This window comes from Sabethes cyaneus, chromosome 3 (assembly GCF_943734655.1).
Source record: "Sabethes cyaneus chromosome 3, idSabCyanKW18_F2, whole genome shotgun sequence".
Classification (NCBI taxonomy): domain Eukaryota; kingdom Metazoa; phylum Arthropoda; class Insecta; order Diptera; family Culicidae; genus Sabethes; species Sabethes cyaneus.
The window spans coordinates 40,167,272-40,180,151 of NC_071355.1; the positions used below are offsets into that span (position 1 = coordinate 40,167,272).

A 12,880-nucleotide genomic window follows, 5' to 3' on the forward strand; every position below is an offset into this window, starting at 1 on the left:
GAAATTCTTTGCAATGATCAAATTACCCAGCATAATTAGAAAGAATAATTAGTTTTAGTCATGTTTTAGACAAAAAGAGTGATTGCATGCATTGCTTTCCTTAGAAAAATGTGATGCAATAATGCGCAGATTTAGGCACAGATTTTTTATTCATGTTCCAAATTCTGCGCAGTGATGTATCCTACGAAGAATTGCAAAAAAATACGCAGCCTCACCCAAATGGCTGAGGTATAGGGGCATGAAAATTTAAGTAGAATCTTTAACTTGCATTGCATTGGAATCCTGTGCTGTGTCTCGGGGTCCAAACCTACGAGCGCCAATTCATGAAACGATGTCTTCTTTTTTTTTATTCCAACCTCATGGGGCTGTCAGAGAGTGGGGAAGTGATTTCTATATGAAAACACAATTTTTAGTTTTAGTCTAAAGTGTAATGTTCAGTATGCAGAAAGCCCGAATCAATTCGCCCTTCACGTTATCAAGAATAAAATATTTAAAATGAGGCAATCAAAATGATAACAATATTCCTTTGTCACCCGGACAGCACAAGAAGGCCGGATCATGGATTTAATTATGGTAACGGCTAATACCGGATTTTTTGGTGTGCTTTCAGCGTATAAAGACATAAACAGCATGGCAGGAGTATTTATTTTCATTTTTTGGGTGCGCAGAATTAGGAGCAAGCATGCGCAGAATTAGGAACATGGGCAAGAAAGTGCGCAGAATTAGGCACCGTGGATAAGTTTACAAAACGAAAAATATACTCAATTGTTGGTCGACTTATAATTCCAATATTTTTTACCAGATATTATAGACCGTAGCACTATACGTTGCTGCTATCCACGTTGTTAATCTAAATCTAGACTACTTAGAATAGCGGAAGACTCATAAAAATGTCTTGACTGTGCAGAATATGGTACGTTCACATTCCTTCTGCATAAAAGAAACCAGTCGCCTCCATTGAATCCAATGGAAAGGGGGCGTTTGGTTGTTTTTCTAATTGTAGTACTGGAGGTGGCAAAAATATATCCGGCGAGAATTGCACACATTCATGCCTTCTTTTGAACACTTAGAAACTTTTGAGGATTTTATTTTCGTTCTCTTTGATTCAATTCGAGCAATCCTCCTCCTGCTGTTGGTCAGACAACTTTTCTGGAAAATGAAACAGGCAGACATAATTTTACGATGATTTCCGCAATCGCAGGGTTATTTGTGCTCCTTATTTTATCGTACCAACTCTACTCAGCAAATGAAAATTTGAATAAGTTCTTTATGGGACACTAATAGACCTTATTATTATCTACCAAATTGTTTAATTAAGTATTGCTCTATTTTTTGCATTTATGACGCAATCCCGATGTACACCGTGTGGTAAGACCGCCCTTTGTGCACCAACGGGTGTGAACCAGCAGTGTGCCGTAAATACAATAGATAGAGCAATATTTGATTTAACCATTCTATAAATGACAATGAAGTATACAAATGCATACATACTTTGTTAAATTTTGCTTGGTCGAGGCAGTACAGTTAAATAAGTGCAATCGGTGACACAAAGAGTAGTACCGCCCTTCCGCAATTAATGAATAAATAAATAAAGCACAGCAGGAAAGTAAAGTTTTTCTACATGAAATTTGATGAGTTTTAATTTTAGTATAAACAGAAAATAAATGTGCTAAAACTTGAACGTAAATGTGAGGAAATACACGGAAAGAATGTTATGTAATTGTGCAAAATATATAAACCCAGTTGTACTTCATTGAGTTAATCATTAATATCAACTCAGCCCTTGAAACCAGCTGAGGGTGCGTGATGACAATATAACGTACAGCAGCTGTATAAAACGTTCCACGTGCTTGCCGTGAATAAGAAAATTTATAAGCCGCACAGGCACGGCAATTAAACCATTGTAAATTGCGTACCATCAAGAGCTGCTGCTGGCTAAGCTTGGCAGCATTGCGGCGGTGCATGAAAGACCAATAAAATTATACACAAATAAATTAGAGTGGAAATTATCGGAACATAAACGAGCATTTGTGAGGCTAATAGGTAGTAGTAACAAACCGTGCGTACTACAGCGGGTTTCAATAGCACAACCACCCAACCGTTCCAAACCTTTGAAGGAAAATCCCGAAGGGCTCGAACACTGCAAGGTACCTACCGATGAAATTAAATACTATAGTTAAATGGTGCAAGTCTGAAAGCATAGAGATCACTTTTCCTACTGCTGCACACTGCCTGCAGGTGTTGGCCCTGTGAAAGTGAAACGCGAAAGTTTTAGGTTGATCATTTTCCCGTCCGAGCTGACTGACCCCTCACGCAGCTTTCAGTGATTGATTTTTTTGTTTATCTTTTCTGTTTTGGATGCCTTTGCTAAGTGTTTTCGCATCGTTGTCATCAGATCGTAATTAGGCTTATCGGATGATGCAAATTTATCATTTAGTTTATCGTACTAATCCATTTCTTCAAATAATTTCATAAATACGTTGTGTGTACTATGTGAATTCCCAAGAAATTCGTACATCCTTCAATACTGTTTGCAACAGCAGAAAAGTTTTTCCCACAATTGCAATCAGTGAAAAAAAAATCACAAACGGAATCAATTTCATCACGTTCGCAACCGTGACTCTGCACACGACACGACAGCTTAGACAGTCTTAGCTTAGGTTAAGGGGTCAAGTCTCGATGGGATGTCAGCAAGCTATATAGCACCACCCGTAGACGGGTTGTGAATTGTAATTTTAAATGAAACAGAGAGTCTATGTCAATCAATGGACAATAACATCCAACAAAGGCATCAGCAGTTCATCAGAACCACTCAGCAGATTGGATGCGTTCCGTGTCAGTGAACTGGCTCTTCATGTCTATACTACATATACCTATCTGTATGTAGCTCTGGTACGTTGGCACAGTCCATTGATTGAGTAGAATAAAAGTATGCTTTTATTGAACAATTAGAATAACATGACGGGCAACAGAGGCATCCTCACAGCATCAGCATCCATTCAGTACGCCCCCGCTGACTGTTGGTATAGCGTTTTCGCTTCGGAACGGGGTGCGCATAGATTGGTACGGTTCTATCAATCTCATGGATCTTGCTTTATAGGTAAACACAATCGATCCGCTGGTAGCCGGTTGTGTGTTTTGAATAAATTTGATTAGGCTAATTCGCAATTGAGAACGTCTCGGCCTTCGACGTTGATTGGTTGTATAACTTTGTTGGGTTTGGTTCGTACAGGATGAGGTTAAAGTGAGCTTCTATATTTCCTTATTTGCACTGATTCATCATCTCCATTTATGTCGGACAAGTTTGTTTTTGTACCCGAATATGGGAGAGAAAATTTAATAAATAAAAGTGGTTTCTACACAATTTAACATTTTCCTCCGTTTCACTTTCAGATGTCGATGTGAGAAGCGAGTCACGTGTTGACCGCAGAGGTTTCGCAAACCATCAGCAGCAGCAACAACAACAGCAGCAGCAGCAGCACCAACATCACCAGCAAGCCCACAGCACACTGTCGCGTCGAAATTCCACCGGAAGCAGTGTGCTGAACGGCGGAATGAACAGCCATACGGCGGCAATCAATCTGCAATCGTCCGGTCAAACAGCTGTGGTCACCCATCATCGAGGCTTTTCATCGACCGTGGTAGCAGCAGCCAACTCGGCCGCCTCGGGCGATTGTCCATGGTTCATGCCGCATCAAATGCCCCCGACGGCACCGGCGCGGCAGCACAAACGTCCCGCGCCCCAGCCCGGTACTGGCGGTGTACCGGCAGGAGGTGTTGGTGTTGGCGGCGTAGGACTAATGCAGCCTCCGCAGTTCATTAATCCCCCACCTGCACCGCAGCAGCAGAACCAACAGCAATCGCAACATTCGCCACAACAGCACCAGCAGATGGCACCACCGCAATTACCTCCACACAGTGTTACTGTGAGTAAACCCCATTGCTTTTATTGCACTTGATTTCCAAGTGACAAGAATAAAAAATCATCAATTTTCTTGCAGAGTAATCAAAATCACAGTTCCATCCATCTGCAGCAGCAGCAGCAACAGCAACAAGTGCAGCACCACCAGCAGCCTCCGCCACTGCATGCCGGTTCTATGGTTCCACCGGCCCACCACATACCAAAATCCCCCAATCAACACAACATGCTGGGGCCATCGAGCCTGCAGCAGCAACAGCAACAGCAGCAGCAGCAGGGTCAACAGCTGCACCAGCAGCCAGTTCAGCACAATGCCATCGGTAGCCACCAATCGAATCTCATGTCTGCCTCCATGAACAGTGCACAGCTGCAGAACCACATCCTGTCCAGTCAGCCATCGCCGGCTTCGCTATCCGCCATACCACCCCACTCGGTTCAACAGCAGCAACAGCAGCAGCAGCAATCCCAACCACCGCCTTCGCACGGTATGTCTAACTCGATGCACGCGCAAATCGGTCTGCCACCACCGCCGACCGGAGGATTTGATAGCAACGGAGTCCCGAACAGTTGGAACAGCGCCGGCCCGGCAGTGGCATCCCTGTCGCCCACTGCTGCCGCTTCGGCCCAACGGAGGGCCGAAGTTAATGCCAAGCTGAACGCAATGCCGTGAGTATTTCACTTCCAAATGGAAATTATTTAATGAAGATGCGTGTTGTTTGATGTTAGCATTGTAATTAACCGTTGCGGTTCTTACGACCGCGGTACTATGATTGCATAATTTCTTGGTTACCTATGTGATATGAGTGGGCGATTAAAATTAAATTTGCCTGTGTAGTTCTGCAAATACCTGGGAAGTAAGTTTGATCAATCTGATCAAGCTTGGTAATTTCAGTACGGCAGAGTTTGCTTTATTGTGTTCGTTCGCCTCTATAAAATGGGTCCACATGAACAGTGTGGGAATTAAAATCGTTAAGTTTTAAATTAAATTTCTGGAAAATTTGAAAGTATTAGTCAAAAAAATTGACTAAATTTTAAATTCTAATAATGCTGGAATAAATTGTTTTTGCCTAAAGCATAAACCAACTTTTGTAAGGTAATTGTAAGATTAGGAGTTTTCTAATCAGAACGATCTAGCCGAAAGCTGCAACCAGATGCTAGTTTTGTTCACAGAATAAAATTAAACCTAGGTCTATTTATAACAGAGTTTGATAAATGTTAGTTATATCAGTGTGTTGGTATTATTTTTTATTACTATTTGGCTTGTTTGACAAGGTTCAGGTGCATCAGCTTTCTGGAACCAACATAATTTTGGTTAATTGGGAGGGAGAAATATGAATCAAAGCATAACTATAACATAAACTAAAAGTTACTAGGGTCGTCAGGAAGTATTAATCAAGTACTAGAGATAGCCTGACGGACTCCGCGTGAGTTCGTTCAATAGGACGAGTCCATATCAAATAACCACATCACATAACCCGACAAAACATGCACTTATAATCCAGATTTATGACCAACTCCCTGAACCATTGACTATTGTTGCTTTGTTGAGCGTTTCTGCGGGCGAAAATAGAGAAATACAGAAAGATGAACCCTTTCCTTTCTACCAACTTTATCAGTGTCCGTCTCGAATTAAAAAAAACAATGGTATGACTGCAACCTAAGATATGCGAATTCCTTTACCACTTTAAATCTTTATCCATCCAACTTCCTTTCAACATAAACACCACCAGGATTTATACATACGTTCTCTTCAAGCGACCACTTAGTGTTTCGGCAGAATTGATTACTAGGCCCAGTTTCGCAGCTTAACTCTTACTCACTTACTTAATTGGTCTTACATCTTATGACAACGCCTGCGTAGCATAATCCCTCCATCTAATTTGGTCCATGGAACCTGGTCTCCAGTTTCACGGGCACCCAGTGCCTTGTTCCTGCCGGATTCGATGCCAAAAACCATTTTTGAAGGATAGCATTCTAGCAACATGCCCTACTCAACGTATCCGTTCAAGCACAATGTTGAATAGCAGGTAGCAAACATCATCTCCTTGTCAAAGTCCCCTGCGAGATTCGAATGGGTCTGACAATCCACCCGAGATTCTCACAAAGTACTGGATTACATCCACCGTTGTCATGATATGTCCAGTAAGCTTACCCGAAAAGCCGTTTTCGCCCAGAATTTTCCATAGCTCTTGTCGGTTTACACTATCATATGCGGCTTTAAAATTATTGAAGAATAAATGAAAACTTCTGGAGGATTTGCCTCGGGGCGAAGATTTGGTCCGTTGTAGACCGACCCTCCATGTAAAGCAAAACAAAGCGGAAGCCATGGGTAGAAACGTCCTTAAAACTTGACCCTTCTTTACCGACAGACTTCGCTGCCGGTTATTAGAGTACTGCAAAATTAGGGGGCTAGTGCAAAAATCCTATTGATTCTATTGACTGGCTTGTTAGGCCAGCATCGTACCCCGGAACTAACTGGGCGGGAACCTCCCTGAAGCCGGCCTAATAATTTCTCACAAATCTATTGGCTATTGGTGATAGTCGATCGCACATTTGTTGTTACTACTGCTTGCCTTCAAGAGCAATGTTCAGAGTGCTTCCCCTGGCTTGTAGTCCATCAAAGTTTACGAAACTGTCCGAAGTCTCACCCGCTATTCGTACGAATGATTTTGATCACTCCAGTCTCATTCGAATCAACTTAATTAGTTGTGTTGGAAAACCATGTTCAAGCCTTATTTGCCACAGCTCTTTTGTTTAACTGAATGGTACGTCGCCTTGAAATCTACAAAAATCAATTGAGTTGTACTTCTGGAATTTGTCCTCGAGCTGTCGCAGGATAAATATTTGATTTAATTGAGCTAGTTGCTAAAGATGATGGCCTTTGTGTGCAGATAAGGAAAATGAGATTTTCTAACCAGTCCTAATGCATTTGTCCATTTGTCGAGATTCTGGATCATATTGTGCAGTTCCTCGCTTCTCGCTTTTAGAAATTTGGCTGAGATGTCATCCTTCCCAACGGCTTTGCAGTTTTTTGAAGGTCGCTTACCCACTTTTTGATATTATTCTATATCTATGTTTGTGGCATCGATGATATCGGAAAAGTCCCGACTGGGTAGCTCCAGATAGGCGTCCAAATATTTTAAATTGGAAAGTAGGCACTACAAATAGCCAAAACCGTTCTTAATAATCGACGAATGATGGTTGTGTCTTGATCATTTGATCATTTTGAAAATTTTAACATCGTCGGTATGAAAAAACCTACAGCAAGCTGTCAGTTTGTTTACAAACAGCAAGAAAAGTAGTGGTCAGCTAATTAGAGGCTGTTCCACCGATTACGATTACAAGATATAAAAGGAATTTCAGTTCAATTATAGCAAGTGCGCCTTTTTGTCAAGCAGGATTTCTTCTATGACGATCACATCGTAGTCTGAATCTGTCACAGAAGCAAAAAAAAATTGAACAAACTCGTGACTTTAGTCATGACCTTGAAATGCGGTCAGGCATATATTATATAATATATATAATATATTATATAATATATATAAAAAAAAACAAAAAAAAGACTGATCGATTATGTTTCAAAATCCTCGCACGTTCTAGTAATAGTTTAAAAGTAACTTGTGTTTTGCAAGCTCATTTGGAATCTGGAATGGAATCTTACACCGTAATTGATGAATTGAAAAATGCTCTAACTTCACTATTCTCAACCTTTTATGGTTCGCGAACCCCCTGGTATACGGAATTCCGTATACTATTCGGATGCAAGCCTAATTTTTGGTGAGCCGCCGTTTGCGACACGCGATTGGTAGGAGAATAGTTTTAAATGGAGTAACGTTTTGAAAGTTTTATCAGGTCCTTCTCTAGCAGCTTAGAGCCGGGTATGGCCCGTGCTGTATCAAGAACCTTTTTCCACCGAAGTCCGTCCCGGAATACTCGTCGCCAATCCGTTGAACATCTCGACACTCGTTAGTTGGCTTTAATGTGGTCGAGCCATCTAGCACGTTGAACCTCTTTATTCCTGGTGCCGATGGATTTCTTAAAAAGAACAGATTTCACTGCACACTCGTGCGGTATCCTTGCAATGTGGCCAACACGCCGAGCTTCTCGACTTTCGCCTGGTGTACAATGGGAGCCTCTTCAAGTAGTGGACCAGAGAATCGAAATATATCAACTCATCAACCACTTCGAGTTCATCATCGTCAATAGTCACTGAACGAACGTTGTTTTCCCTGGAATCTCTTCCTACCATATATTTGGCTTTTGACGCATTGATTTGTAAGCCAATGCTCCCAGCCTCCGTTTTATGTTTGACGTAGATTGCTTTCTCCGTCTCGTTTTCTAGTAATGATGCGAAGGTCGTCTACGAAAGCTAGGAATCAGCTACATTTTCCGAAGATCTTTACTCTCGGTTTCCCTTCAAATGATGATATCGAAGTATGAATCGGTCACTAAAGTAACGAAATCCTCGATTTTGGCTCGGAGTCCACGCACGTTCTGGTAATAAATAAGTAGCAGCTTGATTAATTATTTTTTTGCAGGATGATTTTGGGATTTTGTTGATTTTGGGAATAGGACTTGCAATATATTGATTTAATCCTTGACCTCCATTAGAGAATTTATGACCAACGAACGATATAATTATAATGAGATGCTATTTAACCTCTAAACTGTCTCTAAATTGTTATGACTGATTGTGCAAATATTGGGAGAAGAGTTTTGGGAGGATCAGTGTTTTGAAAGTTTAGCAACATATAAGTCAAAAATAAAGCAAAGCCTAGGTGCTAGATTCCACTACGATCTTATTGACTTCAAAAGCCTCTCCCAGCCGAGCATATGATAAGATAAAATTCGAGCATATGGTGACTAGCTTGTTAGGTCAGTGTGGAACCTCGAGGCCAACGGGGAGGTTTCCAGTATTCAAAAATTAAACAATTTTGGCTAAACTTTAGAATAAAAATTAAAAAAAATAACACGATTTTTGATGCTCAAATTGCAGTGGAGGAACAGAAAGGCCTACTTATTTACTTCTTGTTTTTTTATTCATTTTTTATTTTTTATTGTTTATTAAAGACGTTTTTACCAAAACTTATTTACTTGTCCTGGTGCGATGTCCCTTAGGATTTGACCTGTATAATAATGTTCCGCCAACAAACTCGGTCCATAGCTGTCTGTCTCCAATGAATTTCTCGACTGTGTCACACTTTCCAGGTTATGCTCCACTTGGTCTAACCATCGAGCACGCTGTGCACCTCTGCATTTGGTACCAACCGGATTCGCGGCGAAAACCATTTGGTTCGGGGTGAAGCTTACCAGACCTTAGGATCTTGTGGAATTCGTAGTAAGCACGACTTCCGGAAAGAATATGTCTGCGTATTTCTTTGCTGCAGTTGTTACTTACTTACTTAATTGGCCTAACGTCTTACGACAAGGCCTGCGCAGTATAATTTCTCCATCTGTTTCGGTCCATGGCAACTGATCTCCAGTTCCGCGGGCAACCAGTGCTCGCCAGATCTCGCTCCATCTGGTCTTGCCACCTCGCTCGCTGTGCCCCACTTCGTCTTGTTCCTACCGGATTTGATGCGAAAACCATTTTTGCAGGATAGTTGTCCGGCATTCTAGCAACATGTCCTGCCCAACGTATCCGTCCAGCTTTAACCACTTTCTGAATACTTGGTTCGCCGTAGAGACGCGTGAGCTCGTGGTTCATTCTTCGCCTCCATACACCGTTCTCTTGCACTCCGCCAAAGATGGTTCTTAGCACCCGCCGTTCGAAAACTCCGAGTGCTCGAAGGTCCTGTTCTAGCAGTGTCCACGTTTCGTGCCCGTAGAGGACAACCGGTCTAATTAGCGTTTTGTACAGTGTGCACTTTGTATGGGGGCTCAAATTGTTCGACCGCAAGTGTTTGTGAAGTCCGTAATGGGTCCGACTTCCGCTGATAATACGTCTTTTAATCTCACGGCTGGTATTGTTGCCAGTGAGCTAAGGTACTCGGACTACCTCGAACTCATCCCCGTCGATTACCACAGTACTGTCCAAGCGGGCCCTGTCGCGTTCGGTCCCACCCGCCAGCATATACTTCGTTTTAGACGTATTTATATTCAATCCTATCTTCTCTGCTTCGCGTTTTAGTCTGGTGTGCCTGGTCTACCGCCTCAAATGTTCTGCCGACAGCATCCACGTCGTCAGCAAAGCAGATAAATTGACAGGACTTATTGAAAATCGTGCCCCGCATTTCGATCGCCGCTCGTCTTATAACACCTTCAAGCGTTGTTCCTGTTGAATAGTAGGAAAGACCATCTCCTTGTCGAAGTCCCCTGCGAGATTCGAATGGGTCATAGTTTTTGTCGGTTTACGCTATCATATGCGGCTTTGAAATCGATGAACAGGTGGTGCGTGGGGACTCGCAATTCGCGGCACTTCTGGAGCATCTGCCGCAAGGCGAAGATTTGGTCCGTTGTAAACCGACCCTTCATGAAGCCGACTTGGTAACTTTCCACAAATCTATTGGCTATTGGCGATATTCGATGGAACATGACTTGGGGCAGCACTTTGTAGGCGGCATTCAGGATAGTGATTGCCCGGTAGTTCTCACAATCCAGCTTATCATCTTTCTTGTAAATAGGGCAGATAACCCCGTTTTTCCACTCCTCCGGTAGTCGTTCCGTATCCCAAATCTTGACAATCAGTTGATGCAGACAGCCGGCCAACTTGTCCGGGCCCATTTTAATAAGTTCCGCTCCAATGCCATCCTTTCCCGCTGTTTTGTTGTTCTTCAGTCGCTGGATGGCTACTTTAACTTCCCTTATCGATGGGGGTGGCACATCTTCGTTGCTTGCTACACCAATGTAGTCACTTCCTCCGCTATCATGGTCTTCCGCCTGTACGCCATTCAGGTGTTCATCGTAGTGCTGCTTTCACCTTTCGATCAACGCACGGTCGTCAGTCAAGGTACCTCCATCTTTATCTCTGCACAGTTCGGGCCGCGGCACAAAGCCTTTGCGAGATCCGTTGAGTCTCTGATAGAACTTCTGTGTTTCGTGAAAGCGGTACAGCTGTTCGAGTACTTCGCACTCCTTCTTGGTGGCACTTCTTCTCCTTGAAGAGTCGGGTTTGCTACTATCGCTTCTGTTTGTATCGCTCCACATTCTGACGGGTGGCTCTACGCAGCATTTGTAGCCGCGCTGCGTTCTTCTCAGCCAATATCTGCAGGCATTCCTCGTCAAACCATTCGATACGTCGATTCAGTGCCACACGGCCTAGGACGGTCTCCGCTACGTTGTTAATGGCTGTTTTCACGGCATTCCAACAGTCCTCAAGAGGGGCTTCATACAGCTCACCCTCTTCCGACAGCGCGGTTTAGAGAGATAACGCGTAGTTTTCGGTGACCGCCGGTTGCTTCAGTCGCGCTAGATTATATCTTGGCGGGCGGTGCTATCGTATGTTGTCCACAATAGTTAGTTAGTAGACAATAGATAGTTTTTGACGTATCCTTACCATCACTAGGTAGTGATCCGAATCATTGTTAGCGCCCAGATAGGTTTTGACATCGATAATGCCTGAAAAGTGCCGACCGTCGATCAAAACGTGGGCGATCTGTATTTCTGTCTGATAACCTCTACCTGTCTGTCAGCATAACCTCTACCATCGGTACACCTGACCTGAAGAAAGTACTACGTATCTCTATGTTCTTGGAGGCGGCGAAGTCGTCAGGTCTTAGGCCGTTTTCGTTCCAATCGTTAGTTCTTTTTCGTTGCCTTGGTCTATGCCAATTGTTCCGGTCCGTATTTACATTATTCGCTTCCTGTACTGGTACTTTTTACGGATGGCTTGTAAGGCCTGCACGCCGGAGGACCATCGTTACAGTACTGTTTAGCATCCCACAATCCCACTAGGATGATGATTTCCCCTTCCCTATCAGCTGTGGACTCTTACGGTTTTTTCCAGTTGAGATTCGAAAATACGATGAGTGGATTGTTAGACCAAGTCTTGTACCGCCCAGTTAGTTTCGAGGTTCGATGCTTGTCTAACGAACCAAACGTCGTATCTTCGAATCTCGGCTGGTTGGTGCTGCTAGAGTAAGTAGGATCGCTACACTAGCCTCGTAATTGTACTGCGGCTGCGAAGTATGTCGATAAAGAAGAGTAATGTCTAAAGATGGTTATACCCAAGGCTTTGCCTGTTATACTTCGAAGCCAACTGGGATACTAAATGTATCTAAGCGACTTAAAACGAATTTGACTGGTATTACACTTCGGTAGATATGGAAAGGAATACTGAATGTAATACTTGCAACCAGGTTGGGCATTGGAACCTTTGAACCGCCCAATACCAATATTCAACAGGTCCTTAACATTCAGTCTGGGATCAGTGATCACACCGTCAATCGACAATGCCTACTGGCCTTTTCGTTTTTCTCGGTACTTGCAATGGGCCGTGATGGTCAGAAATGCCAGGAAAAGCTGTAAAGTGTAATGAAAAAATGCACAGCAATCGACTAATGATCGTTGAGACATTAAGACAGATTTGTCTCCAAATTATTAACAACTATACGTATGCAATCAGCCATACTGCTTTTATTAGAGGCATCGGCATTACATACAGTAAAATTAGAGGTGGTATGTATTTGGATATGATAATTTTTATTCAGGCCTGAATAAAGCTCATTGAGTTTGAACAAGGGTTACCCGTTGCTGTAATGCTGCCTTTTAATGTCTTTAGGATGTCAGCTACTTTCTGTTCTTCCACTTTAGTATCGCCCTGAACAGTTTTTATATATGTGAATGTTTTTGAGCGGAGCCTTTAGCGCTTAAAGGAACGTTATTGATTTTGAGCTTATTATGAACAATGATGTTTGAAAGATTGGAAACTCTTCCTGCGGCCCGTCTGTTAAAATATATGTATGTCAGAATCTCATATACCTACTTATAAGCATGGTGATTTTTTGGGAGTTGAAACATGAT

The 12,880-nt window shown here is 42.7% G+C and overlaps 1 protein-coding gene across 1 annotated transcript in view; it reads left to right on the top strand.

Annotated features, from left to right (window-relative positions):
- Positions 1-12,880, top strand: part of LOC128739491 (tyrosine-protein kinase Fer) — a 101,019-nt gene that overhangs the window by 82,309 nt on the left and 5,830 nt on the right. Inside the window, exons 2-3 of the mRNA XM_053834984.1 lie at positions 3,394-3,926; positions 4,002-4,585. Coding sequence (XP_053690959.1) covers positions 3,394-3,926; positions 4,002-4,585 — 1,117 coding nt within the window. The remainder of the gene's footprint in view (positions 1-3,393; positions 3,927-4,001; positions 4,586-12,880) is intronic.